Here is a 26,326-nt window from a genome sequence, read left to right on the forward strand (position 1 = left end):
TTTGAATAATTATTTAATATATTTTATATCTAATTTATAATAAAAACATACCTTGCTCATCTCCATCAACAATTACTACCCTTTTTAACAAAAAAGATTAATCTTGAATAAAAAATAAAAATATATTGAAATTAATTGAATATCTTTTAATTTTATATTTAGTCATTGAAAAATAAATGCATGTTTAGCAGGATAAAATAGAAAGAACTAAATTGAATATATTTTTCGTTTAAAAGAATCTTTATTTAATTTAAATATTAATTAAAAGTAAAACAAATAAATTAACTAAATCAAATCTTAAAAGAAAGAGATAAAAAAGTAGAAAGTTAGAGATAAACATCTCTAAACATCTACTTTTTTAAATATTATTACTAATTAGCCATATCATTCTAAATGGTAGAGTAAAGCTGTCTCATTTATTAAAAATGCCAACTAAACGAAATACAAAGGTAATTAACTACTTTTAGACTTTATATCAAATTAATTGAATTAGATGCAATAAAGAAATATTCTGTATCTAGTTTCATTTATTTGATCATTTAAAATGAGCACCTATGGTTTGATTACTAGATTCTAATATGACTATGTAATCCATGCAGGATGCTTAAATTGAATTTTGGTTAAACGGGAGTATTAAATTCATTTTAATAAACCTTCTTTTCCAACCAAAGACATTTTTTACAAAAAAGTTTCCTAAATAAATGATTAATTTTTTCAAATTAAAAGTAGGTAAAATGCTTTATAACAGAAAACAAAGAAAGAACTTTTCCATTTAGAAGAATTTTCACCTGAGAAAGATGAAACATTCAAATATAAAATAATAAATAATTAATAACAATAAAACTTTTCAATTATCTAAAAAACTTATTGACAATATAATAACTACTAATTAAATAAGATTTAATAAATCATCAACAACTTAATAATAAATAATTACTCTTTATTTTACTCAATAACTAAAACAATAATTAAATACTATTACTACTTACTAAACAACTAAACAATTACTTCATTGTAAATCTAATTAAAAATCTAATATTTATTTATTTGTATTAATTCATAATATTTATTCATGAATACCTTAATTCATTTTATTAACTAAAACTTTCATAATTCTACTAGTTATTTAGTAATATATTTTTCTCTCTCTTTTTAAAGTTTTATCTATAAAATATTCTAAAATTTACTGTTTACAACTAAAAATAACAAATTTAAGATAAAAAAATTTCTAATTTCTAATTTTATGATCAAATTCTAGATTTGCGAATTTATAAACATAATTAATTTTCATAATTTGTAAATTATTGTAAAATAGAAAAGTCTAAAGAAAAATGTTGAAAAAAGATGTATTTTTAAGAAAAGATGTCTACACTGTAAGTAATAGGTTTTAATTCAAGCATTTTTAAAAAAGCAATCTAAATCAAATAGGTTTATTCAAGTGAGAAGCAAGAAAGAATGAAAGTTTACTTTTAGTTAACTGAAGGTTCGAGATTATTTTTGCAATATAATTTATAGATTATATTATTTTTTTTAAATTAATTAGAATACAATGAGTGTATGGAGAAATGCACAAATTTGACAGATGAGTCTAAATAAGAATGCGTAAATGAATGCGAGAAAATATATGATTAAGTATTAATTAGATTTATAGAGTTTATATTTGCAAATATTTAATCTTTTTTTAGTATGTTGACAAATTAGAGACAAGATATTAAGGTGAAAATGCATAAAGATTAAATATGGAAGTCAAGAATCTTCCAACATTTGATAAAAAAATAAGAGAAGAAAGAACAGGATTCTTTTATCAACTCTTCGGCTTGAGTTTCAATGAATTTTTATATGGAAAAGATAAAAAAGCTGCTACATAGCAAGGCGATTTCGAAAAGCATTGAAAAATTAAGATTATACATATAATTAATATTTGTAAATAGCAACTTAATATTTATTATTTTTTGTTTCCTCTCAAAAAAAAAATTAAGTCTGTATTAATAAAATCAAAATAATTTTATATTTTTTAACAAAAATATTTTTGATTTAGAGAAAAATGAGAAATTAAAAAAACATATTTATTTAAATAAATAAAGTGATAATATAATTGAAATACGAAAATTAAATAGATAATATAAATATATTAAAATTATTAAAAATTGTAAACAAAAATAAATAAATAAATAAATAGATGGTGTTTTTACTTTTAAAAATATCAAAATATTTTAATTTTTCTTATTAGAAAAGTAAATTGTATGAAAGAAAAAAAAACTTTAAAATTGAACTTAAAAATAAAGCAAATTATCTTCTTTAAAATCATATTGAATAATAATAATTATTAATTTAGTGCTTAGTTTAATTTATCTAAAATCTTTAAATTTAAACATAAAAATATTTTTTATACATTTGTTAATTTGCTTGTTTTATATTATTTTTTTAAAATATAAACAAATATTTAATTATGATCATCACATAACAATAGATAGATAAATTTAAAAAATCTTGAAACAAAATACCAGTCTATAATTAACATTGTTGATAAACATTATTTTAACTCTAAAAAATATAAGAATTATTTACTATAAAATTCTTTATGTATTTTAGTTTAATGTTTATTAAAAATTAAATTGATTTTATATTATTAAGATAAAATGGTTCATATTTAAAGTACTGATGATTGACAAAAATAATTTATATTTTACTTTTATAATATTTTCTTATTAAGTTTGTTAATTGTAAGTAATATTAAATATTATAATTCATATTAATATATTTTATAATTATTGAAGAAAATATGAACAAATTAAACATAAAATAACATTTAATCAAATTCTCTTTAAAATCCAATCTTTAGTTTTTTCGATTGCACTGTAAATTTCTACTTCTCCCCACATATTGTGCCAGCAGTTTTCATAAAAAACATGGGTTTTATCTAATGAAGGAGATTCATCCATCAAATCATATCCCAATAAAGGGTCTACTAGCTTATCGACACCTGCAGTAAAAATTAAGAAGGGAGCTTTATATTGCTTATATGTAGTTGATAACACTTCTTATTAATTGATTACATTTCTAACTGTACCTGGTATTATTTTATCTGTATATGAATATGGATCTTTTGGGAAACTCTCTGAAACAGCTGGGTTTTTATTTGCAAATCCATGTTTTTGTTCTATTTTATTAATTATATTTTAATAATTGAAAAAATAAATAAATAATTTACCTATTGTTTGCATTGATGGAAATAAGGCTCCAATAGCACAAGCAATCATTTTACCAAAGGGACTATTTTTTTTATTATCTTTGATTGCTGGGGCATACATGATAACTCCTGCAAAACGATTAGGATTATTTAAAGTTAATGTATAACAAATTTATCCACCCCAACTTTAACCTCCTATAAATATTTTCTCTCCTTTATATACTTCTTCCACATGCTTAAGAAATTTTTCTACATCTTCTATTAAGGTTTGATGAGAAGAGTTGACTCCTCTTGGACCTTCACTTTTACCAAATCCTCTATTAATAATTCAAGTTTATTTATAAATAAATTTATAATTGTCTTAATAAATACCTATAATCAAATCCAACTGATTCTATTCCACTTTAACTTAAAGTTTTTGCAATATGAGCAGATCTTCCAACATGAGAGTTGAGTCCATGAAATATAACAAAGACAGCAACTCTTTTACCTTCAGCAGGATATTTATATGTATGCAATTTTAAAGGTTTTTTATTGTTATCTATCACTTGAAAATCAAACCAATTTTCAACTGGATATGTAATTCCCTCTCCAGGTACAGGGCCTCTATATTTTTCGCTTTATTCTTACTTCATTACTTCTTCAAGATAAGCTTCTCTCCATTTAGGATCCTTAAAATGAGATCCACAATTTCTACCTTCCATTGTTATTTTTTTACTTTATTTAAATATTTAATTTAATTATTTCTAAAAATTGATTGATATTATTATAATATTTTGATTTTATGTTCCAGTTTCAACCAATTTTATTATATTTTACACAACAAAAACGAATGACATTTGTAAAAGAGCACAAATTCTGACGCATTAAATGTGTATGAATGGAGGATTCGAATATTTTAGAAGATATTCGCCACAAATAATTTACTTTTTTTACAAAAATTCTTAAGACACTTCATCCAAAACAAATAACATTAAGTAAGATTATTTTTTTATTGAAAAAATGGATTAATTTTTTTGTGATTATTTGATAAAATACCAAGCAAAATCATAAAAATGATTAAAAACATAAGTTAAAATAGATTTTAAATTTTATGAATTTGCTATTGAAATAAAATAATTGATATATATGATGGAAAATTTTTTGTTATTAGATTCTAATTACTCCTTAAATTGATAGAAGGCATAAAATAAATAAAAACAAACTTCAATGATTTATAGAAATTAATTTGAAAAATTCGTTACTTAATTTTAAAATAGGAATGAATCTTCAAAAACTTCAAATTAAATTTTATGAACTAACGAATAAAATAAAATAATTAACTATTATGATGAAAAAAATTAATTTTTTAAAAATAGAATTTAATTACTGCTTAAAATAAATAGAATATTGATTAATACATAAAAAATATTTCAATAATTTATCAAAATTATTCCAAAATTTGATTGTATAATTTAAAGTAGGAAAAATTCTTGAGAGACTTTATAGTATAATTTATCAATTTTATATCAACCTAAACTAGGTATCACATTAAAAAAATGATATACTTTTTCATTTAATTCATATGCTGCCACTTCAGTTGAGCAATTTAAACACTCAGCACTAAAATATATAAGAAACAAATCCTTTTGTTTATTTATCTGTTGTTCTAATTCCTCTAAATTTTAATTAGCTAAATCATCATCCTCATGAATAACTAAAGTATTTTATGCTTGTTCTTTCTTATTTTTTTATTGTTTCCTCTTATTTTTTCTAAATTTTGACTTCATCTGTGACCTTGTAGTTGCCTCATTATCTTCTTCTGTGGGTTATATTATTTTGCTTGTATTTATTTTTACATTTTTTACACAGATAGACCTATATTAATTATCATAAAACTCATGTCTCTAAGAATCATAGCTAAGTTATACGAAGCAGCATGGACAACTTAATATAATTCCTGTTTTCTCAGATAAATCGCTTTCTTTTTTATTTTAAAAATAAATAAAATATTTAATTTAAGATAAATATTACTTAAATTCTATTTCACCCAAACATCATCTTCTTCATCCTATATGGGATTAAAAAACACATCTTCCATTTGAATTTATTTTCTCAACTTTTTAATTGCTTCTTTGTTATCCTAAAATAATCTATTTTTATCATCTACTTAAACTTCTTCATCATCAAAATCAATGTTTTCTCCATTTCTTTTTTATGGTTTATTTTCCTAATCATTTTAATCTTTCTACTCTTCAGCATAATAATCATTGAGTTCCTCTTCATCAAAGTCTGCAAACTCTCCTTAATCGAAAACAACATCTCTAAAATGGTTCTCTCCTTGAAACTTAATTTCTTTATCTATGTAAAATAAAATAAATAATTAAAAATCCACTTAAGATAAATTAAAAATAAATTTTCATACTTGTAAAATTCACTTTTAGCTTATTGAGAATGGTATTTTCTTTTTTTGGTGGTGATGGATCCCAATCATCTTCATCTTCCTCTTGTTCTACTTTATTAATTTATTGCTAGATATATTGATTATCCTATTTGTGATTATTCTACTCCTCGATTTCAACTGTTAATTTATTTTATTTTGAATATAATTACTAAGTGTCAGAATGACTTTACTATAGGTTGCAGAAGTATTTCTTAGAATCTCTCTGAAAATGAAGAATGTTAAAATTACTTTAATGAGTTATTTCTCCAACTAAATTGCTTTGTTTATTCATTCACGCTATAAAATTAAATGATTATTTGTAAAATCAAGTTGATTAAGAGCTTATTTATTTTAAATTAATTTATGTCTCTAAAATTATAATAAATATAATATTGCAGAGTAAATTGCTTATTAAATCTATTAATGGTATTTATTTTTTATTAAATAATTTCATTTAGAAATTCTGCTAATTCTTTCTAAAATCTCTTTATTTTGATCTTTTCATTAAATATTCAATTCAAAATAATGAATTTTTTTAAATATTATTCTTTAATATTATTTCAAAAAAAAAAATCTAAAACAAATTACAACAAATAGAGTTATTTCAATTACTAATTTCAAATAATAGAATCCTTTTTTAATATATTTAAAAATTTAGCTAATATTAACACATTCAAAATTTATTTCGTAATGCTTATTATTTTAACCAATTAATAATATCATTTCAATTTTTTATTTATTTAAAAAAAGAAAAATCTTGAATATTTAATAATTGCTAAAATTGTTGATTTTTTAGTTGATTTTAAGAATAAATAAATAAATTTTGTAAATTTTTAAATAATTTACTTGTAATTATGATACTGTAATGTTCTGAATTAAATTTTTAGAGCAATTTGAAAGTAAATTATACAAAAATGTATAAATTTTACATTTTAAATAAATTATAAATAGTGTTAAAAATTATTTTAATTATTTGTTATCGATTTATGGTTAATTAAAAAAGAGCGAGAAAAATTTATTAAATCTAATTTACTTTTTATAGTAGTATAAACTGAAATTTTAAAAAATTATGTAAAAAATTAATTGGTTTTTTAAAAATGAGGGATTGATTGAATGGTTAATATGATAGTAATTTATGAATGATCATTACCTTTAAATTATGTATTATGTTTAATATAGGTTTTATGGTTTAGGTTATAGTAATTCTTTCTATAAATATTTGGCAGAAATTTTAATCAATTTTAGCATGATTATTCAAGGATATTTTCTATGTATTTTTTATGACCATAAATTGAGAAAAATCTTAAAAGATTTAAGAAATTCACCATATAAAATTGCTTTTGTTTAAAAAAAAAAATTATAGGAACAAATCTCAACGCATATATATCTATTACACTGTAACTTACGTCTTTAAATATATACTTTGCTCTTTTTAAAATTAATAAATAAGTATTATCAAATTTGATATTAACAAGATTTTAGATAGTAAAAAAAAGATTATTATTTCAAAAGATGTAGTCAGAAGTGTTAACACCAGGAAATAAAGTTTAAAAATCAGAGGTTCATGATGAACATGTCAATTTGGATTTAAAAAAATAAAATTAATAATAGCTTCATTCTTAAGAAAGTTAAAAGAATAATAATAGTACACATCCAGAACCTAATTAAATTACATAAAAATATGAAAATTTATTAGGAGAGATAGCATTTTAAGTTTAAGATGCAGTTATAGGTACATCTTGTTGTTGCTGTAAGAAGAAAGTAGGAGCTCCTGTATTTCCTTCATTTTAAAATAAATTAGATGAAGTGAGATCTAGGCCTTTTAAAAGAGTTTAAATGCTTATCAATCCTACAAGCGGAGGAGGAAATGGGAAAAAAATAGGAAATAATGTCATTAAGTAGCTTACAAAACATAAAATACCTTTTGTTGCTAACTATAGCGCATCTATATTAAACTTCTATGATTTTGTTGAAACATTTGATTTCGAGGGAGAAGATCTTCTCATGGTTTGTGGAGGAGATGGCTCCATTTTTATGACTTTAAACATTTTAGCAAAAAGATAAGCTATTGAAAAGAAATTAAATGAAAAGCCAGTTAAACCCTATCCTCTTGCTGTTGTTCCTGGAGGAACAGGAAATGATTTTTGCTCATCAATAGGGTTTAATCATATTTAAGTGAGCAATTATGTAGGTAAATAGATATTTTAATTTTCTTTAACAAATTAAGTTTTTGCAAACTTTTTCAGTTATTTAAGCATAATCACAATAAATTAACTGAAAATTTAAATATTTAAGTTAAATAATATCAAAATCCTCAATTTAACTTTTATTAGAAAAATATCTTTTGGAGCCTAAGGTCAGAAAAGTTGATATTGGAAGGTGCAGACTGAAAGATGAAAATGGTAACTGGAAAAACTATTATTTTAGTTGTCAAGGTGGCGTAGGATTTGCTGGTAGAGTTGACCAAAGAGCAAAAAAATTAGGAATATTTTTTAGACTGAAATATAAAGTAGCTGCATTTTTAGAAGTTGCTTCTGCCAAAACTGATATAATGACAGTTATTATTGATGGAAAAACAGTTCTTGATAAAGGTAAAGTTAAGTTTATAGAAGTTAATAATGTACCAAGGACAGGAGGCGGATTCCGTGCATGTCCAATAGCATAAGTAATAATTAAATTTTTAATTTAATAATTTATCTATACTTTAATAATCTTTAAAAATAAATAAATTTTTTCTCACTTTAAATGGGTATTAATATGTTTATTCTTAAACTTTCTTAAATTAAATAAATCTCTAGAGAAATTATTTTTTTATTTTTTAGGTTATTTAATAATATTTCTTCAAAATAAATAATTGAATATATTTAAAAATAGGTAAATGATGGAATTTTAGATTTAATATTAATGTACTCTGATAAGACCAGTAGGATGATTAATGTGCTTTAAGCAGCAGAAAAAGATGGGCTTCATATTTATGAGAAAGAATGCTAGTATTATAGAGGTAAAGAAATAAGAATAATAAGTCATGAAAAGGACCCAATTGATATGGAAATAGATGGAGAAGATTTTAAATGCACAGAAGTAATTTTTGATGTAGATTCTGAATTGGTCGAAGTTGTTTACTGAAATAAAGGAATTTCATGACTTTCTTTTTCCTTCTATTATTAGCAATTAACAAAATACTTAGTTCAATATAAAAAAAATAATTATTACTTAAAACTATTTTTAAATTAATTTAAATTTCAAGTAATTTAACATTTATATTATACAAATTGTTTATTTTTAGACTGTTTGAAAAATATAATGGCTTGCTTTTATTTAACTACTCTTCAAATCGATTAAAAGCTATTAATTTTTTATTTTACAGTTTATAATGTAGTAATAGTATAGTATAGTGTGTTGTTGTGTTGTGTTCTTTCAATTTTGTTTCCTTTTCTGTATTTAAAATAAATTAAAAAGAGTAAATTATATTTAATAAAATATCAAGGTAGAAATAAAAAATTGTGTAATTGATTTTTAAATTAAATACATTCTAACAGCTAAAATTATTTCATAAAAGATCAATATAATTTACGAATACTATTTATTTCATTAATATCTTTACTAACAAGATGATGCCTATAAATTTCAAGTATAAAAAATTAAGCGAAAAAGAGCTTTTAGAGTTATCAAACAGTAAGTATACCAACGAATCTCCAAAAAGTAGATATAGTGATAGTTTATACTACAAAAGAAATTAGTTTTAGCAAAGATAGTAAAATGAATATGACACGTTAGGGAGTGTAAGAAGAGTAACAGAGGAAGCAAAAGACAAGTGTGAGCAAATGAAAAAAAAAGTGAAAAAAATACTTATAGAAGAAGAATTGCAGCAAGGCAAATAAAAATTGCTCAACGATAAAATAAAATTTATGGAAACAATAAAAGCTAGAAAAAATAAAGACTAAGAGTTGGTATAAATAATTTTTCTTTTAAACAAACGTTTTAAATTTAATTAGCTTCAAGCCTTGCCATTTTAATTTTGAATAAGCTTTTATTTTGTGCATTTTTACAAAATATTTGCCAAGTAGAAGTTAATTTTTTATGAAAATGTAAAGCGAGCTGAATTTTAATAGAATAATTTTTCGTTTTTGATAATTTCATTCAATATAAAATTATTTTAATTTTAGCTATAAAAGCTTAAATAATAATACTATGAGAGATAGTAATAAATGACTTAATCAGTAAAAACTTTGAGAGACCAGTTATCTTTGGAGATCAAAAGATCAAAAGAAAATCTTCTTTAATCTAAAAAGCAAGATTAAGAAGAAATTATGAAATAAAGGAAAGAAAATGAATAAATGATAAAATAATTTTCAGGGACAGTAATAGAAAAAAAGAAGGAATAAATTAATAGAGTCAAAAACGATAAAGAGATATCTTACTAAACAAAATGCAAGTTTTTTGAGTAAAAGAAATTAAATTGGCAGAGAATTAATTAAGAAAAAAGAAGAGAATACTAAACTGAGTAGACTTGGATTTTAGAAGAAATCAATGAACTAGAGAAGGAAGAATAAAAGGCACTTTCACGCTATAACAGCCTTCAGTAAAGTAGACTCGAAAAGTAAAGTTTCCTTTCCACATTTATGGGTGCCAAAAAATCTTTCTAACAAGAAGGGTTTTCTAGCAGAAACAGTATAGAAAATTCACCCATAAGAACTATCCATGACAGTGGTGAAAAATAAAAATTTGTTAACGCTTGATTATTTATAATTATTTTACAATTTGTCTTTTACTAATTATATTAAGATAATTATTTATAAATAAATATCTAAGCTGTTAAAAATTTTTATATTAAAATGTATTTACTATAATTAGATTGTATTTATTTATTTATTATTTTCTTTATTCAAATCTTTACTCAATTATTTAATATTAAATATTTATTACACCAGGGTTTCATTTTCATCTTTTAAAAAATAAATATTTCTAACCAATCATTTAAATTTAAGAAAAATAATATTAATTGATTTTTTTAACTTTATTACCTACCTAAATTTAAAATTTTTTGTATTAAATTGATAGGATTGAGGATAGATAGATAATTTGTCTTAAATATCTTAAAATAAGTTAATTTATTTGAGATATTTAAATTATTAGTATATTTGGAATTTTAATTATTTTATTACATTTTAGCATAAATAAATAGGAGATAACATATGTATTTATATAAAAATTAACTTATAAATTAAATTTAAGTTTTATAATACATGGCTTATATTTATTTTTTTATTTTGGTTTCTAAGAATTGAATGTGTTTAGGAATTGAATATATTATAACATGAAGAAAATACCTATGACAAACAAATAATTTTAACATAAATTTAGAAATGTACTCAATAAATAATCAAAAAAAATCTTATTTTATTCCTCTTTATTTAAATATTGATAGAAACAATTTATTTTGGTTGAGAATTGAAATTTTTTACTATTTTTGGTATTCAATTGATAGGAAGCAAAAATAATAATTGAAAAGTGGGAAAAAAATAAAAAAGCAATACTTAATCATGAGTTAATTAAATAACTTTTAACACTTTACTTTGGTTAAACTTGAAATATATTAATTTTGCAAAAAAATACGAAGCAATCAAACAATCCACAAAGAAAGAATAAGAAATAGAGGTTTAATTATTATTAGATTATTGTTTTTTTTAAAGAATCTGAAAATTTAGTTTAACAAAGGGATTTAGCCTAAATGTTTAATATAAAAGAGAATATCCAAACTGATTTTTTGGATGAGCAACAGGGCTCTTAAATATTTAAAGAAAAGAAGATTTTTAAGACATTAGCCTAAAGACTTCTATTGCAATTTAATTCAAAGATTTTAAATAAAATGTATTAGTTGAGATGCTATTCTAAAGAGCAGTTGTTGTATTATCGTTTCTTATTTTTTTTAAACACCATAATTTACTTATTTATTATATTGCGCTTTTTTATAATGACTAATAAATCTGATTGCTCTGATTCTTAAATATAATAACAATATGAATAGTGTAGTTAGAATATAGGCCCTACTTAGATTTAAATTATAGTGGTTCTTGCTATTTTGATTATTTTGAATATTTTAACAATAATATATGCTCCTAGATTAAGTCCTTTTTAATTGAATGTCTACATATTTATTTAGCAGCTCTATAATTGTTGCTTTTTAGTTTTTAAAGTTGATAACTACACAAGCAAGTGCTTGACGACTAGTTAATCTGGAATATGCATTAACTTATATTTGTTGATCTTAGTTTTCTTAAATATATTTGCATTAACCTATTGGATATTTAAGTGTGCTTTGTTTTCATCTTTATTTTGTAGCTTAATGATAAATTAATACCAAAAATTCTAAATAGTGGATATATCAATTAGTTCAGTATTGATTTTAATCTCTCTTACTTCAATTTATTATCATGAATCATTAAAAAAAAAGGATTTCTATAAAAATTTTAGCACCCAAAAAAAATGGTAAAGGTGGTTGTAGATATTCTAGTAGAGATTACCGTTTCCAACTATTGTGCTTACAGCAGATTAAGATATATAGGATGATTTTAAAGTTACTTTTGTAAATGATTAATTTAAATCATGCTTTAATATTCCTCAAGACAATGTGTGTCCAATTAATTTGAATAGAAGTTAATATAAGTCTAGTAGCTTTTTAAATTTACAATAATCAATATAAAGCATTTTATAATCTGTGTTTGTACCATTAAACACTGAACAAATAAATGATTCTTTTACATATTAATAGAAAAGTTAATAATAAGGAGGAGAAACATATATTTAAAAATTCAAGGCTTCACTTATTGAAAAGATATATCGTAAAGTAGAATTAGCAAAGCCTGTGTCAAAAAGTAATGAAGCGATTAATTAAAAATCAATGACTTCATAGGCATACAGCTTAAAAAAAGATAGCTCAAGAAAAAATAAAAAAGAAATACATGTAATATAAACAAATTAACAGACTCCTTCAATTTTTGAAAAAAATCCTTAAAGCATGGTATTTAGTTAAAATATTTTACCTCTGTCTTCTAAAGCTAACTAATTTGAAAATAAATTTCTGCAAATATCTCTGATGGAGCTTATAGTCTTATTTATGAATGATTGCTAAAAAAGAATTTCACTTTTTTAATAGATTAGCGATGTAATTTATTTGATTAAAATTTACTTTTATTATTAATTGGATTAATTCAAGCAAGCAACAACGAAATAACTAAATTTTTATCAAATTAATGTAAAATAATCCTTTTTTTACTAGTTCAATTATTTTAATTTATTTTCAGAGCTGTTCTTTCAGATTAAATGCACCAAAATAACCCAATTTTAAGATTACAGCAAATTAACAAAAATACATTTTCGGAATTCACCCTTTTTGTTTTGGATGAATTAAATCCAAAAATATTATTTGCATTTTAAAGAATTTAAAAAATTCATTAAGTATAATCAAGTAAAGCCAAAAAATTAAAAAAAATCTAGATCCAAGATTTATAGGAAAAAAAAATTAAAAATAAAATTTAAATATTTATAAAATTCTACATAATTAAAGTAGCAAGATGATCTGGTGTATTCTAATTGTATTTACTCCCCTATGCAAAAAGAAGCTTAAAATAGATAAAATACATAGAAAGGCTAAAATAGCGAGCCAGAAGAAAAACATTTGGATGTGCATATAGTTGATTGCTATGAAGATAATCAAGTTAATATAATGATAGTCTTAAATGACATATCTATGAAAGTAATTAGTTAATTAGCTTTTAAAAATACTTGAAGCAATTTTAATTTTAATTAACTAAAAATAGTATGACAATAAAAGACTCTATGAAATGAATAACTATAAGGATAAACTATTAGCTACTGTTTCTCATGACTTAAAAACTCCACTCAGTGCCATGATTTCTTTGGTCGAAAGCTGCTTTATTAGTATGTAATAAACTTAAATAATGATATTGGATAAGACTAATTTAATTAAATTTGTTTGTTTTTTACACTCATTTCTTTAATTAATTTACACTTGTTTCCAAATGTAAATTATCTCTTATATTAAAAATAACAGAAAAGACGAGGAAATAAAGAAAATATTGTAAGACACACTTAAAGTATCTGATTTATTGTCTCATCTTATTAATGACATACAAGATTATGGATAAATTTATAATTGCTCTTTAAAGCTTTAACTAAACAAATTTAACATCAAAGATTGTTTGAAAGAAATTTTGGTAAAAATACACTGTTTTAGATTTTTAATTATTTTGATTTATTGTTCATACTAACCACTTATTTTTATGTGTTTATTTAATAGAAGTTAATTTAATTGATTTCAATTGATTAAAATACTTCAATCATATTTTGAGCTATTTATTAGCTATCACACATTTTAAATTTAATTTTATCTAATAATTCAGGATATATTTGAAGTGAAAAAGCGGAAAGGAATTGAATTAGTTCTTGATTTTGAGCCTAGAGTAAATGTAGGAAATGCTGATATTTACTAAATACACAGTGACTCATAGAGATTAAAGCAAATTCTTCTCAATTTAATTGGAAATGCAATAAAATTTACAATGAAAGGATCTATAAAAGTTTTCTTTGAAATTAGCTCTGATTAAGAAACTATAGAAATTACTGTCACTGACACAGGCATAGGCATACCTTAAGAAATATAGCAAAAATTATTTAAAGAATACAACACATTCGATACACCTTCAGTAAAATAATAAAAAAATATTTTCTAGTTTTAAGATTTTTTTTTTGAAAGGGTTTAAATAGAAATGGAGTTGGACTGGGATTATATATGAGCAAGAAATTAGCAGGATTATTAGGTCCTTCTGAAAATATAAAACTTGTTAGTAAGGAAGGCGAGGGTTCTTCTTTTTCTTTTGTGATTTTCAAAAATTTGCAAGAGAAACTTAAAGAGAGAGCAAAACTGGAGCAAGCTTAGCAGGCTATAAATTGCAACAACTAAATCGTAAGCGAAAACAAAGAACAAATATTTGGTGAAGAAGATATTTCAGATGAGCAGAACCAATAATAATCTATGATATCTGAATTTAATTAATATAATTTCCAACATTTATTCTAAAAAAGTAAGTTCAGCTTAACAAATCTGAGTAAATCTCCTACATTCATCTAGCTTTCTTAAACAGAGAACTGGTAAAATAGCTAAAAGTATTTTAAAAATCAGAGATACTTTTAGACATCAACAAACAATACATTTATTAAATCCTATCTTAACACCAGTAGTGAGGTTGTTAAAGGCATAAAAAATTCCCCTAATTTCAATTTATCTGAAAAAAATAATCCCTAAGATTGCGAATAACTGATAAATCTTAGCCCTTAAAATACTACCATAAAGAATTTAAATTAATCAAGTTCTTTTGATAATTCTCGTTTAAACGTAAAATAAATATATTTGCAAATTATTTTTATCTCAAAAATATGATTTGACTTATTAAAAAATTATCATTAATCTTAAATTATTTATTTATTTATTAGCTGAATTCAAATTTAAAAAATATGGTTTACTCACAACTCAAGTTCAACAATAGCAATAATGCTATGAATTTATCTTCGCTTTAATTTTCTCCTTAATATCATTCATAATATAAATTAAAAACAAAGAATATTCTATTTTCTAACATTGATAGAGATATTGAGAATTCTTTTGTTGAAAGTTAAAATATTCTTATAAAGACTCCAGAATAAAGTGGAATGTAATATTTAAACAAAGAAAATAACAACATGACTGATAACTTAAGAGATAGGTTTGTAGGAGGATTAGAAGCCATTCAGTCATAGCATTCATAGTCTCCCACAATTATCCTTGATAAGTCACAATTTTAAAAAGAATCTTAAGTTAATCAAGACTATTTAAATAAGGAAGAAGATAATGATTTAGATAAATAAAAATACTTTGCTCATAGAATCACCTTTGAGTGCTTAAATCCAGTCAACAATAGAAATAATTTTAGAGAATAATAATAATCTTCGTCATCTTTGAATACTTAGATGCTAAAAGACCTTAAACAAACTAACTTAGAAGTCTCTGATATGTCTTATATTCATACAAATGAGTATTCGAATTCTGTATTAAATTAAATTTTTTCTAAAGAAACTCATATACTTGTTGTTGATGATGAAGAAATAAGTCACAAAGTCTTTTAGCATTAATTTAAACAATTTTCTACTGTAAAAATACACAGTGCTTATAATGGTGAAGAAGCTATTAGTAAAATATTACATAACGAAAAACTAATAAGCTAATATAATTAGCAGAGAAATAATGAAGGGAGTGATAGCTTTTTGTACTAAAGCTAAAATGTTGACAATTTTGATTAAATTGAATCAGTTTAAAACAAGAAATCTCAATTTTACTAAAGTAATTTTGAAGAAGAAAAAAAAAATAAAGAGAACTATAATATCAACTTGAGCTCATTAGATAGCAGTATTAATAACAGTATAAACTCTACAGAAAAAGAATGTAAATACATTCCTGATGAAAAAATGAATGAAAATCTAAACATAAACTAAATTGCAAATAGAAAATACGAATTGAACTTCAACAACATTGCATAAATAAATTAAACTAGCCTTGATAAAAGTTATAATATTTTTTAGTAAACAGATTCTCCCATAAATATTTCAGAGCAAGCATAAAAAACTTAAGAATAAGAAATCTAGAAATTTTAGACAAATAAAAATAACTAATAAAAAATAATTAAAAACGAAAGTAAAAAATTATTAGTAAATTAAGAGCTAAAGCTATAGTAGCCATAACAATTTAGTTATATATTTATGGATTATAGTATGCCATTAATGGATGGACTGTAAACAATATAAAAAATAAGGTAATTGCAGTCTGATAAGTTAATTACCTAACAAATATTTATCTTCATGGTTTCAGGATATGACTAAAAATCAGATGCAAATGAATTTTTATCAAATGGAGCTGATGGAATTATATCAAAACCCGTTAGTCAACTCAAAATAGCATAAGCCTTTAATTAAACTCATAGTTCTATATGAAGAAAATCCAAAATAAATTTATTTTTAATTTCAAAAATACTAATATAATTCTAACCTTAAAATAGATTAGAAATTAACCAAAATTTTCAAATAATATTTGATAAAATCTCAAACCTCCCTAGGCAAATAATAAATAAATAAATAATAATTTAATAGATATTTTTAATTTAATCTTCATTTTATAACCTATTTGGTGAATTAATTGTAGATTGTAAATAAATCTATATTTACTAGAGGAATTATCACTATTCTTTTCTTTGAAAACATTAATTTATTATTCTTAATTGACCTTAAATTACTTATATAAGATATTTATTAGAGTAATTAATATACATTAATCTTTTGAAAAATTTTATATTTATTCTTAGTTTACCTTAGATAACATACAATAATAAAGAACTTATTGCTTAAATAGAATTTTAATTAATTTATAATTAGATTCATTTTAAAGTAAAATGTATTATTAAATATTTCTCATTTTTTAATTAAATTAAAATCATTTTCTTTTAGAAGGCTTTTTAGTGGCTAGAATGTTTACTTATTTATTTTTAATTAACTAATTTTCAATTTCTAAAATAACTTGATATTTATTTTAAATTTACACAAAATTAATTTATATTAAAAATGATAATTAAAATAATTTGTTTAACGATTTATTTGAAGTAAAACTCATTTGAAAATAATAGTTTTAATAATGAAATATGTAATATTTTTAAGAACAAATAATTATTGTATAAAATATTTAACGAATATATTATCAGAGTTTTAATAAATCAGATAATTATTACTTACAAAAAGAAATATCTTAATCACATTCATTGACTATCAGAAACACTTATTTATTAAATAAGCAAAATTTAATAATAAATTTATTATTATTATTGTATTTTTTTGCTTTTTGGGATTTAGATTAAAAATCAAAAATAATTAAACTTAATATTAGAATATAATATTGATATAAAGGAGAGATAAAAATACTTTGTTGCTTTGGAAAAATATAAATCTTAAATCAGCACTAAGGAGTGATCTGAATAAAATTAACTTATTTACTCAATATTCTGTTAGTAAATCTTTATATTCCAAGATTAATAAATAACTTAGAATTTCATATAACAATTATCTTAATGAATGATGTTAAATTTAATAAATTTAATGTAAATAATTAAGAAATGAGCGATGCTAGCCCTACTTAAAACACTTAAATAGATGAAATTTTAGAAAAAAATGATTAAAAGTAAGCTTCAAAGCCTAAAAAAATAATTAATTCCTCAGAGGTCTTGTTGCTGAATAAATACTTGAGGCAAAATAAAGATATAATAACTTAACAAAATTATTAAGAAGTGGCATACATTCTGACTAAACTTCCTATCTTTGAATATGTTTATTCGATTAAAGGAATCTAATTTATTACTGAGTTTCTTAAAACTGGAAAGCTATTAGAAATAAATGAAAATGATTATACCATATTTGAAAATAAACCAAATTATAAGCAGCGTTTCTTTTTACTTATTAAAGGTTCAGTTGCGTTTGAAGGTACTATTAAGAAAAATAATAAACAAGATATTTTAAGTAAATATTCTCTTAAACAATTTGAAATGTAATCTTAGGTTTTCTTAACTTCTAACTATAATGATAACAATTAAAATAAGATTGAATAAAAAAATGATGTTAAGAGATTGAATAGTTAAGAGTCTGAATATGATATAGATTTCGATGACACTAAAAGTGCTTTATTTAGATTAGATACTAAAAATTCTGATACAGATTATGATGATGATTGCATATCGATTTCAAGTTTTGGTACTGCTTCCAAAAAATCTTTGTCTCCTCGTTAGCAATAAAATCATGAAGCCTTTTTGCCTAGCAAATTTAATGGTTAAAAATTATAAGTCAATAAAAACTCTACATTTAATCAAAAAAGAAGAAAATCAAATTATTTACACAGTAGCGAAATTAAAGTAAGGGAATAAGTTATTGAAAATTAAAGTAATCATTTTTCAAATTAGGAAAATTAAATAAGTGAAAATGATTAAGATTTTAAAAACCAAATAGGTAATAATTATGTTATTTAAGTAAACAAACCCAACGATAGCACTCCTTAAAACTTTAGTGAAAGAAATGATTAAAGTCATATTTCTAGAAAAAGCAGTTAAAATAATTTAGATTTTTAATAAAATGAGTAATAAGTTTCTAGCCTTTAACAATTCTTAAATTTAAATTCTGATAAGAAAATTTAGAGTTAAAGAGTAATTTAGATACCTAGTTCTGAAAGGTAAAATAAGATAAGAAGTATTTCTTAAGCTTCAAAAAGAAGAGACTCAAATGTTACCAGTTTTAGTTAAAATCAGAGCAAGTTTAGTAACAGTGGATCAAATGATATATAATCTAGTTAAATCGATAGTCAAAGGTCGTAGAATTAAAAATATGGAAATCACTTATTCGTTCAAAATAAATAAAAATCTTGTTAATCATCTATTATGAAAAAAAGGTCTAGTTTGATTAACTCACTTAAACAATCAAATAATAATAGCATCAATTCTTCTTAAGTATTAAACGAGCATTAAAATTCATAAAAATCATTATTTAAAGGACCAAACAGATCAAAAAGCTCTTAAAAAAAGTAAAAAAAAACTCAGTAAATACAATTAATTGAGAAATTTAAAACATTAAATGCAGTGGGCACTTTTGGTCACAAACTTAAATATGGGAGATTCAAAATACATAGAATAGTGACATCATCGGACAAATGTGCTTTAATTAGTTTTGATATGAAAGATTTCTAAGATCTCATTTATGGACTAGATGAGTCAGACCCAAAGATCAAGCAAATTTAATCCATAATTAATAAGCAACACTTATTTAAAGGATGCTCCTTTAGATAAATTAATAATTTAACTTTGAAATCAAGAAAAATATAACCATTTAAAAACGAAATTATATATAATTAAAATGATAAATCAAAAGGACTTTACTTCATACTAAAAGGGGAAGTAAAGATATTAATAGATGCTATTGAGGATTTTATTGATAATTAATAAACTCTGCTTAAAAACCAACCAAATAGCAAGAAGACACTAGTTTCATTTTATAAACAAGATAGGGCTAGCAATAAGTCTATTTCAATTCCGATATCAGGTTTCTAGCAATAAGAAGAAAGTTAACCCCATGAGCTGTTTATACATAAAAATAAGAATAAATTTTAAAGTTCATAATTGAAATTTAATGAGTAGCATAGAAAAGAAGTAGGAATTTTAAACGAAGGTAACTTCTTTGGGTTAGAAGATTTAGTACTTGGCTAAGCTAGATCTTGTACAATTTAGGTCAATGGTAAAGAGGCAGAAATACTATACATACCGTTAGACTCCACGGATATTTTTACATACTTAGATGATGAAGAAAAAAACAACATAATATTGAATGCAGAGGAAACTATTGTTTAAAGAAAAGCTAGGGCAATATGTAACACATCTTACTTATCAAACAATCAATTGTCAAATTCTTAAGTTGTAGGAGTAAATCAGATACCGAACGACTTAAATTGCAGTAAGTATGCCCAAACTTAACAGAACTTTAATCGATAAGTAAAATAAGAAAATACCAGCTTTGCCAATAATTGTAATAAAACTAATAGAAGTTTATCCCCAGCAACTTAATAATCACCATATAAATAGAATCAAAATATGTGTATTTCTGAAGAAGCATTGCAATTCAATTCAAAATCAAATGCTGCTTTCAAAGAAAATAACAATTCAAATATACAAATACCAGCTAGATTTTCAAAAGCCGCTAAGATAGATGATATGATTTAAAGGTATCCAAATCAACAATCTAGAGTAACACCAAAAAAATAATAAATAGAAGTTATGATTAACAATATGTTTTTAGCAAACGACTAAACCACTAGTGATTAAAATAAATCAATTTAGACTATGAATTCATAAAAGCAAAACACTGTAAAAAATTTACAAATAAATCAGCTTTTAAAAACAAACATTAGTTTAATAGTAGCTGGAAATACCCTAAACAATTTACAAAGCACGTAGTAGGAATATAATGAATAAGTAACTCAGTAAACTCAATACCTAGATAAAGATCAGATTTATGACTTACAAAATAAAAAAGTTTCAAATAAATAAGATTAAGATGATTAAACAGCAGAAGAACTTATTGATAATTAAGACAAAATGAATGATTTAATTTAATACTACAATCAGAAATAAATTTAGGATGCTAAATCTTTAAAAATGAAGAGGAGATCTCTGTCCTGCTTTTTCGAAGGCGAAAATGCTAATGATAGCACCAATTAAAATGATAAAATTGATAAATAAGATTGCAACAAATTAAAACAAGCTACTACTTTAGATCCTAATGATATAAAGAATGAAAATATTATTTGGAAAAAGGACATAATTATGTCTAACACAGAGTATAATCATTTAAAAATCTAATTACCTTCTTAAACAAGCATTAATTAATAAAAAACCCACACAGAATAATCATCTAAATTCTCTGGTAATTTAATTACTAATATGAATTAGAGAGACATTTAAATTAATTAGTAAGACAACAATGAAACTGTATCTTTTTCAAACAATTTAATTAACAGTAATCTCAGTGTAAAATATTCAAATCCTGTTTCAATATAAAAAAAACTAGATGACTCATTAAAATATCCAAACAAAAAGATAGATCTTGTAAGTAACCTTTAGCTTAATACAAAATAAAAAAGTGGTATTCCTTTAGCTGATGAAAAACTAAATTCAATAACTAATTAATATATTTAATTAAAACTACCTATCAAAAATAGTAAACAAAAGTCTCGATAAGACTTGGAATAAACTCCCTCAGTAAATTATATAAGCTAAAAGAGCAATTATAGGTACTAATAAAAAGATAAAGCTAAATCTTTATAAAGCTAATCAAATCCTATTACAGTAAAGAGCTAAGACTAAGGATTGTCATAAAAAATACCACAATATGGAAACCAAGTAAATGAAAATGTTTGTTAAATTAGAACAGCTCTTTCTACAGCTTAGAAAGCATAGAGAAATTTAAATACATCTGGTTCAAATAGAATGTCAGCTCCTAATGAGCGATCATTTAGGATTTAGTAGAATAAGCTAAAAAATTAAGAATCTTAAATAAAGCAAAACTAAGAGAATATAAATAATTAAAGCATGTTTGAGTAAAATTCTTTAGAATTCCGAAATAAGCAGGAAAGGTCATACTCTAGTTAAGGACATGCTAGAGTAAAGGTATTAAGTAGAAGCTAAAATAGACAGATAGAAAATCAGTAACTTAATTAAATGAATTAATCCTAAACGGTAAAGGCAATAAATTTAAATGAAACTCAAATAATTAATCATAGTAGAAATTAATCTAGATTATCTCCTAATTAAAGAGAATCTAGCTTTGAAAAGAAATACAATACTGAGAATTTCAGAAATTTAAAGCAAATGAATACCACTGTATAATCATATCTTACAATGAAAAATATAGATTCATACAATATGAATATTTCTTAGATGAGTACAAGCTTAAGTAAAAGACCAAACACAAAAGGAAGCTCAACTAGAAAAAAATAGCAAGGATTTTCAACAAATAATAATTAGCATATATCTGTAAATGACAAGTCTTTAAGTGAAATGAAAATGAAGTAAGAATTAGAAAATATTATTATCAATCCATCATTCAAAATAAGCAACAATTTTCATTTCATAAATTCTTATCTTTAAGAAGAGGAAGGAATCTTGGAAGGACATGAGAACATTTAAAATTAAATAGATGCTAAAAAGAATATCTTGAGTCATTTATAATAATTTTCTAATAAAGCTAGCTCAGGTAAAGATATTTAATAGTCAGAGTTTCGAAAATCTTATGTTTAAAAGTATATTTACCCTGAAGATGAATTTGCAAGGGAAGCTGACTAAAAAATTAAATTGTAATTAAGTAAATTAGAAGAAGGAAAAGATTAAAATCCTTATCTTTAAAATACAAAATTTGAAAATAATTCTTAAACATCTTTAATGCTCTTTTATAACTATATAAGAAGAAAATTAAAGCATGTCCATAAGAATGAAATTCTTTATAGCAGAGATACAACAAAAGCTAATTCTTAAGACCAAAAAAGGTCATTTTAAGTGCAGAATTCTACTGCTGTAAAAAATAATTTGAGAAAACATAAAAAATTTTTTAAAAGGAAAAATTAGATTTAAGAATTAGAATAATATGCTAACCAAAGTCTTTTGTATAATTATAATACTGAATAATAATATTTCCTAGAATAAAACATTAATTAAGAATAGTTAATCAACAAAACTATTTCTGAACTTCCATTTGATATTTATATTGAAAAAAACAACGAATTAGGCTAAATCAATGAAAAGTTTTCAAAAAATCAAAATGAAGGCTAGCAAAAAACATAATCTGAAATTAAATAAAGACAAAAAGAAATTTTAACTTAAATTAAAACATAAAATTAAACTATTAAAAAAAATGGGTCTTTACCTATAACTCCTATACCTTAATATTCATGATTGATAGATAAATCTTTATCTAAATAAATAATTTAATATTACTAATTAAGAATCTTATTATTTGTAAACACATTTCTTTATTTATTTAATCACATAAAATTTTATTTTTTAAAAAAGAAAATAACATTCAAGAATTTTTATTTCAAAATTTTACAAATAAGAAAGGCTAATTTTTCTTTTTATTATATAATATAAAAAATAAACAAAATTTAATTATAATATGTAATAAATAATACTCGTATCAACTTTGTTAAATAATATTTTTCTACTTATTTTTTTAAAAATAAAATGAAGGAATAAAATTTAATTGAATATATATATAATATAAAAATAATACATTATATTATTAAATAATTAAATGTATGACAAAAATTTTAGATATTTGGTGTTTAACAAAGCAGTGTAAAATGAATTATATATATATATAATTTATTGGAATATTAACTATTTTAACAATTTGTTTATTTATTAGTATTAGTATTCTGTAATGATTAAAGATATTTTATATTTTTTATATATTTTAGAATTGAGGTTTATAAAATTTTAACTAAGAATCAATCTTACCTTATAAAAGATCCATTAATTAGATGTGAAGGTAAAATATGGTGAAAATTATGAGGATATTCAAAATGTTTGTTGTTATTTATATTAATACCTCTACGGGTGATTCCGCGTTCATCTCTAACAACTTATTATTAAGAGCTTATTTATCTTAATATACTATTGTTAAAATACTTCTACCTAAGCCCGGTTGCAAGGTAAGCAAGCTTTTTACTCAAATTTTAATATATAAAACTTTGTTTCTCAAAGAAAATTGCTTGATTTAAGTATTCATTTTCATTTACTTACTCTTATAAAGCTTAGGGTTATTGTGAGATGGTATTTTTGTTTAACATTTTAATTTAGTTATTTAAAAATGATAGATTTATACCTAGGGGAAATGCTTCTAAGTTATCGCTAAAGGGATATTATTATTAGAAATGTACATATTGTTGATATTAATTTTAGTTCTTTTTAGTTAGTTTTTTTTTGAGCTTCTTCTTTTAATTCTGAAGCTTCTTAATGACTTTAGATGAGTTGATTTTTTTGGAGAGCTTTGTAGAATGTAGGTATTTTTTGTTTAAATTCTTCAAGGATGAGCTTTGAATGATTGAATTTAAAGTTGTGCTTCTGTTTGCGAATTCATCATTTTGATTAGAATTACTTTACTTTGAATTTAATTGTTATTATTTTGGGGATTCTTTTCTATCTGTTATTGTTATGGTTTCTTCTTAAGCTATACTTGTATTAATTTTTTCTTCAAGATCTGCTTCGACATCTATTTCAGAGTGATTAACTTATTCTTCTTTCTTTTATTTCTGGTCTTATTATTTCTCTGATTCAGATTATTTTTTTTAGTTGCTTTCTTGCAAATTCGATTAATTAGTATTTTGCTAATCTTAGTTATTGCTATTTTCTGATGATTACTATTTTTTATGATTATTCTAACTTGGTTGATTTTATTGTGTAATTTCAGAAGAACTTACAATATCCTAAATCATTATTAAGTTATTATTTTATTTTTGAGTTATATCTTATTTATTTTGAGATATTTTTTGTTGTTTTTTTTGCAAATTATTTTGAGTGAGTATTTTAGGGAAAAAATTTAAATTATCTTCAGCAAGATTAGAAAAAATTTACTTATTTCTTTGTATGTATTTATCGCAGATTTATTTTACACTTCCTACTGGTTATCCAGATTGTCTTTAACTCTAAATTAGCAAATTTATAATTTATTGTTCATTTTATGTTCCTTAAGAACTACCTCTCATTTAAGAAGAGCTATCCATCAGAGGTTATCTTTATTCAAAGCTTCGAAGTACTCTTTCATTAGATTCCAGTCTTTACTTACTATTGATATCTTTACTAGCTCTTTCATTATTTTCATCTTTATTATTTTTTGTGATTGATTTCTATATTTATCTAGATTTACTTGATTTTCTTGTAGCAATTTGATAATAGTTTTGCTGATCTTGTGGCTTAAATTATTCACTCGAAGAAAGAGACTCCTCCTCAGCCTTCATAGAATCTATTGAATTTTTTTATTTTTCAGAGTTTTTTTAATCACTGGTTTGCTGTATTTCCTTTAAATACTCTTTTTCGATTTCATCATCAATATCTGAGGAGCTGCTTACATTCTATTTTTTCTTTTTTGCTATTTAACCATTATTTTTTTGCTTTTTTTAAATTACAGGTGCTTAAGGATTTTTTTTAGGGCGACCTCTTCCTCGTGTTTTCTTTTGTGGCTACTGCCCAACAGGAGTGAGATTAATTTCATTTTAGTTGAAATTATGGTTGAAATTAATTTTATCGTTAATTAAGTTTTATGATTTATTTATGTTATTGCTTATATTTGACATAAAGTTACTGTTATTATTATATGCGATATTGTTGTTATTGTTATTTAAAATGGCATTCTTATTATTGTATTGAAAATCATTATTATATTCGTTATTACTTTTCTTACTAAAAGGAGTAGGAATGTTCTGATATGAATAGCCAAAGTTATTTTCATTCATATATCTATCTTAATCATCATATAATGTGTCAAAATTTGAAATAGGTTTGTTATTGTCATCAAACTTACTATCTTTGTGATAGTATTATGAAAAGTTACTTCCGTTGTTATTAGGGTAAAGATATTAATTAGACTGAAAGTTTTAGTGTAGAACGTTGACATTATTGCTACCATGACTTTTCTTGAAGCGATTGGATGTAGGAGGATTATTTTAATGATAGAGAGGACTTCTAGGATTGTAATTGAGTTTTGCAAATGGTGACGCATTAAAATAACCTAATCCATTACCTGTAAGGTGATAGTTGGGGAAGGGTTATTGATCTGCAAGATCAAACTGAGTGTTCATTTTTAGTTATTTTTATATTTTTTTTTCTCTTTTATTAATAACTAAGGTTTTAGTAAAATTTAAAATTTTTGATTTTATTTTTATAATAATTATTATTTAACTAAGTGTCATTAGCTCATCAGATTTCTTTAATATTTATCAGAAAACAAATTAATTATTTATAATCCAAAGAGAGATACAGTATCTTAAAATTTATAATAATTTGATATAAATTTACAGCTATTTTCTAAAT

The 26,326-nt window shown here is 22.7% G+C and overlaps 9 protein-coding genes across 9 annotated transcripts; 6 read left to right on the top strand and 3 right to left on the bottom strand. All coding sequences in view use genetic code 6, as the record gives it.

Moving 5' to 3' along the window:
- Positions 1 to 578: 578 nt before the first annotated feature.
- TTHERM_000299749 (hypothetical protein) lies at positions 579 to 1,076 on the top strand (the record flags this gene model as incomplete). The annotated part of the gene is made up of 1 exon (XM_012800143.1): positions 579 to 1,076. One exon carries the CDS (start codon positions 579 to 581, stop codon positions 1,074 to 1,076), a length of 498 nt encoding a protein of 165 aa, XP_012655597.1.
- A 255-nt stretch (positions 1,077 to 1,331) lies between these two features.
- Positions 1,332 to 1,892, top strand: TTHERM_00299750 (hypothetical protein; the record flags this gene model as incomplete). Its single annotated transcript, XM_001024502.1, has 4 exons — positions 1,332 to 1,373; positions 1,429 to 1,483; positions 1,544 to 1,632; positions 1,686 to 1,892. The coding sequence occupies 4 exons, from the start codon at positions 1,332 to 1,334 to the stop codon at positions 1,890 to 1,892; spliced, it is 393 nt and encodes a 130-aa protein (XP_001024502.1).
- A 921-nt stretch (positions 1,893 to 2,813) lies between these two features.
- Positions 2,814 to 3,894, bottom strand: TTHERM_00299760 (alpha/beta fold hydrolase; the record flags this gene model as incomplete). Its single annotated transcript, XM_001024503.3, has 3 exons — positions 2,814 to 3,160; positions 3,212 to 3,507; positions 3,563 to 3,894. The coding sequence occupies 3 exons, from the start codon at positions 3,892 to 3,894 to the stop codon at positions 2,814 to 2,816; spliced, it is 975 nt and encodes a 324-aa protein (XP_001024503.1).
- Positions 3,895 to 4,698: 804 nt separating this feature from the next.
- TTHERM_00299770 (E2F-associated phosphoprotein) lies at positions 4,699 to 5,904 on the bottom strand (the record flags this gene model as incomplete). Its single annotated transcript, XM_001024504.3, has 4 exons — positions 4,699 to 5,153; positions 5,204 to 5,530; positions 5,595 to 5,750; positions 5,862 to 5,904. 4 exons carry the CDS (start codon positions 5,902 to 5,904, stop codon positions 4,699 to 4,701), a joined length of 981 nt encoding a protein of 326 aa, XP_001024504.2.
- A 1,220-nt stretch (positions 5,905 to 7,124) lies between these two features.
- TTHERM_00299780 (diacylglycerol kinase) lies at positions 7,125 to 8,738 on the top strand (the record flags this gene model as incomplete). The annotated part of the gene is made up of 3 exons (XM_001024505.3): positions 7,125 to 7,803; positions 7,946 to 8,277; positions 8,487 to 8,738. The coding sequence occupies 3 exons, from the start codon at positions 7,125 to 7,127 to the stop codon at positions 8,736 to 8,738; spliced, it is 1,263 nt and encodes a 420-aa protein (XP_001024505.1).
- A 350-nt stretch (positions 8,739 to 9,088) lies between these two features.
- TTHERM_00299790 (hypothetical protein) lies at positions 9,089 to 10,351 on the top strand (the record flags this gene model as incomplete). The annotated part of the gene is made up of 2 exons (XM_001024506.2): positions 9,089 to 9,562; positions 9,779 to 10,351. The coding sequence occupies exons 1-2, from the start codon at positions 9,224 to 9,226 to the stop codon at positions 10,349 to 10,351; spliced, it is 912 nt and encodes a 303-aa protein (XP_001024506.1). The 5' UTR covers positions 9,089 to 9,223.
- An 881-nt stretch (positions 10,352 to 11,232) lies between these two features.
- Positions 11,233 to 17,062, top strand: TTHERM_00299800 (ATPase, histidine kinase-, DNA gyrase B). The gene is made up of 7 exons (XM_001024507.2): positions 11,233 to 12,777; positions 13,180 to 13,368; positions 13,433 to 13,557; positions 13,687 to 13,849; positions 14,036 to 14,338; positions 14,389 to 15,027; positions 15,126 to 17,062. The coding sequence occupies exons 1-7, from the start codon at positions 11,344 to 11,346 to the stop codon at positions 16,653 to 16,655; spliced, it is 4,383 nt and encodes a 1,460-aa protein (XP_001024507.2). The 5' UTR covers positions 11,233 to 11,343; the 3' UTR covers positions 16,656 to 17,062.
- Positions 17,063 to 17,803: 741 nt separating this feature from the next.
- Positions 17,804 to 23,191, top strand: TTHERM_00299810 (cyclic nucleotide-binding domain protein; the record flags this gene model as incomplete). Its single annotated transcript, XM_001024508.2, has 1 exon — positions 17,804 to 23,191. Exon 1 carries the CDS (start codon positions 17,825 to 17,827, stop codon positions 23,189 to 23,191), a length of 5,367 nt encoding a protein of 1,788 aa, XP_001024508.1. The 5' UTR covers positions 17,804 to 17,824.
- A 554-nt stretch (positions 23,192 to 23,745) lies between these two features.
- On the bottom strand, positions 23,746 to 26,205 carry TTHERM_00299820 (AT hook motif protein; the record flags this gene model as incomplete). The annotated part of the gene is made up of 1 exon (XM_001024509.4): positions 23,746 to 26,205. One exon carries the CDS (start codon positions 26,203 to 26,205, stop codon positions 23,746 to 23,748), a length of 2,460 nt encoding a protein of 819 aa, XP_001024509.4.
- Between the last annotated feature and the right edge of the window lie 121 nt (positions 26,206 to 26,326).

The sequence above is a fragment of the Tetrahymena thermophila genome (genome assembly GCF_000189635.1).
Source record: "Tetrahymena thermophila SB210 genomic scaffold scf_8254379, whole genome shotgun sequence".
Lineage (NCBI taxonomy): Eukaryota > Ciliophora > Oligohymenophorea > Hymenostomatida > Tetrahymenidae > Tetrahymena > Tetrahymena thermophila.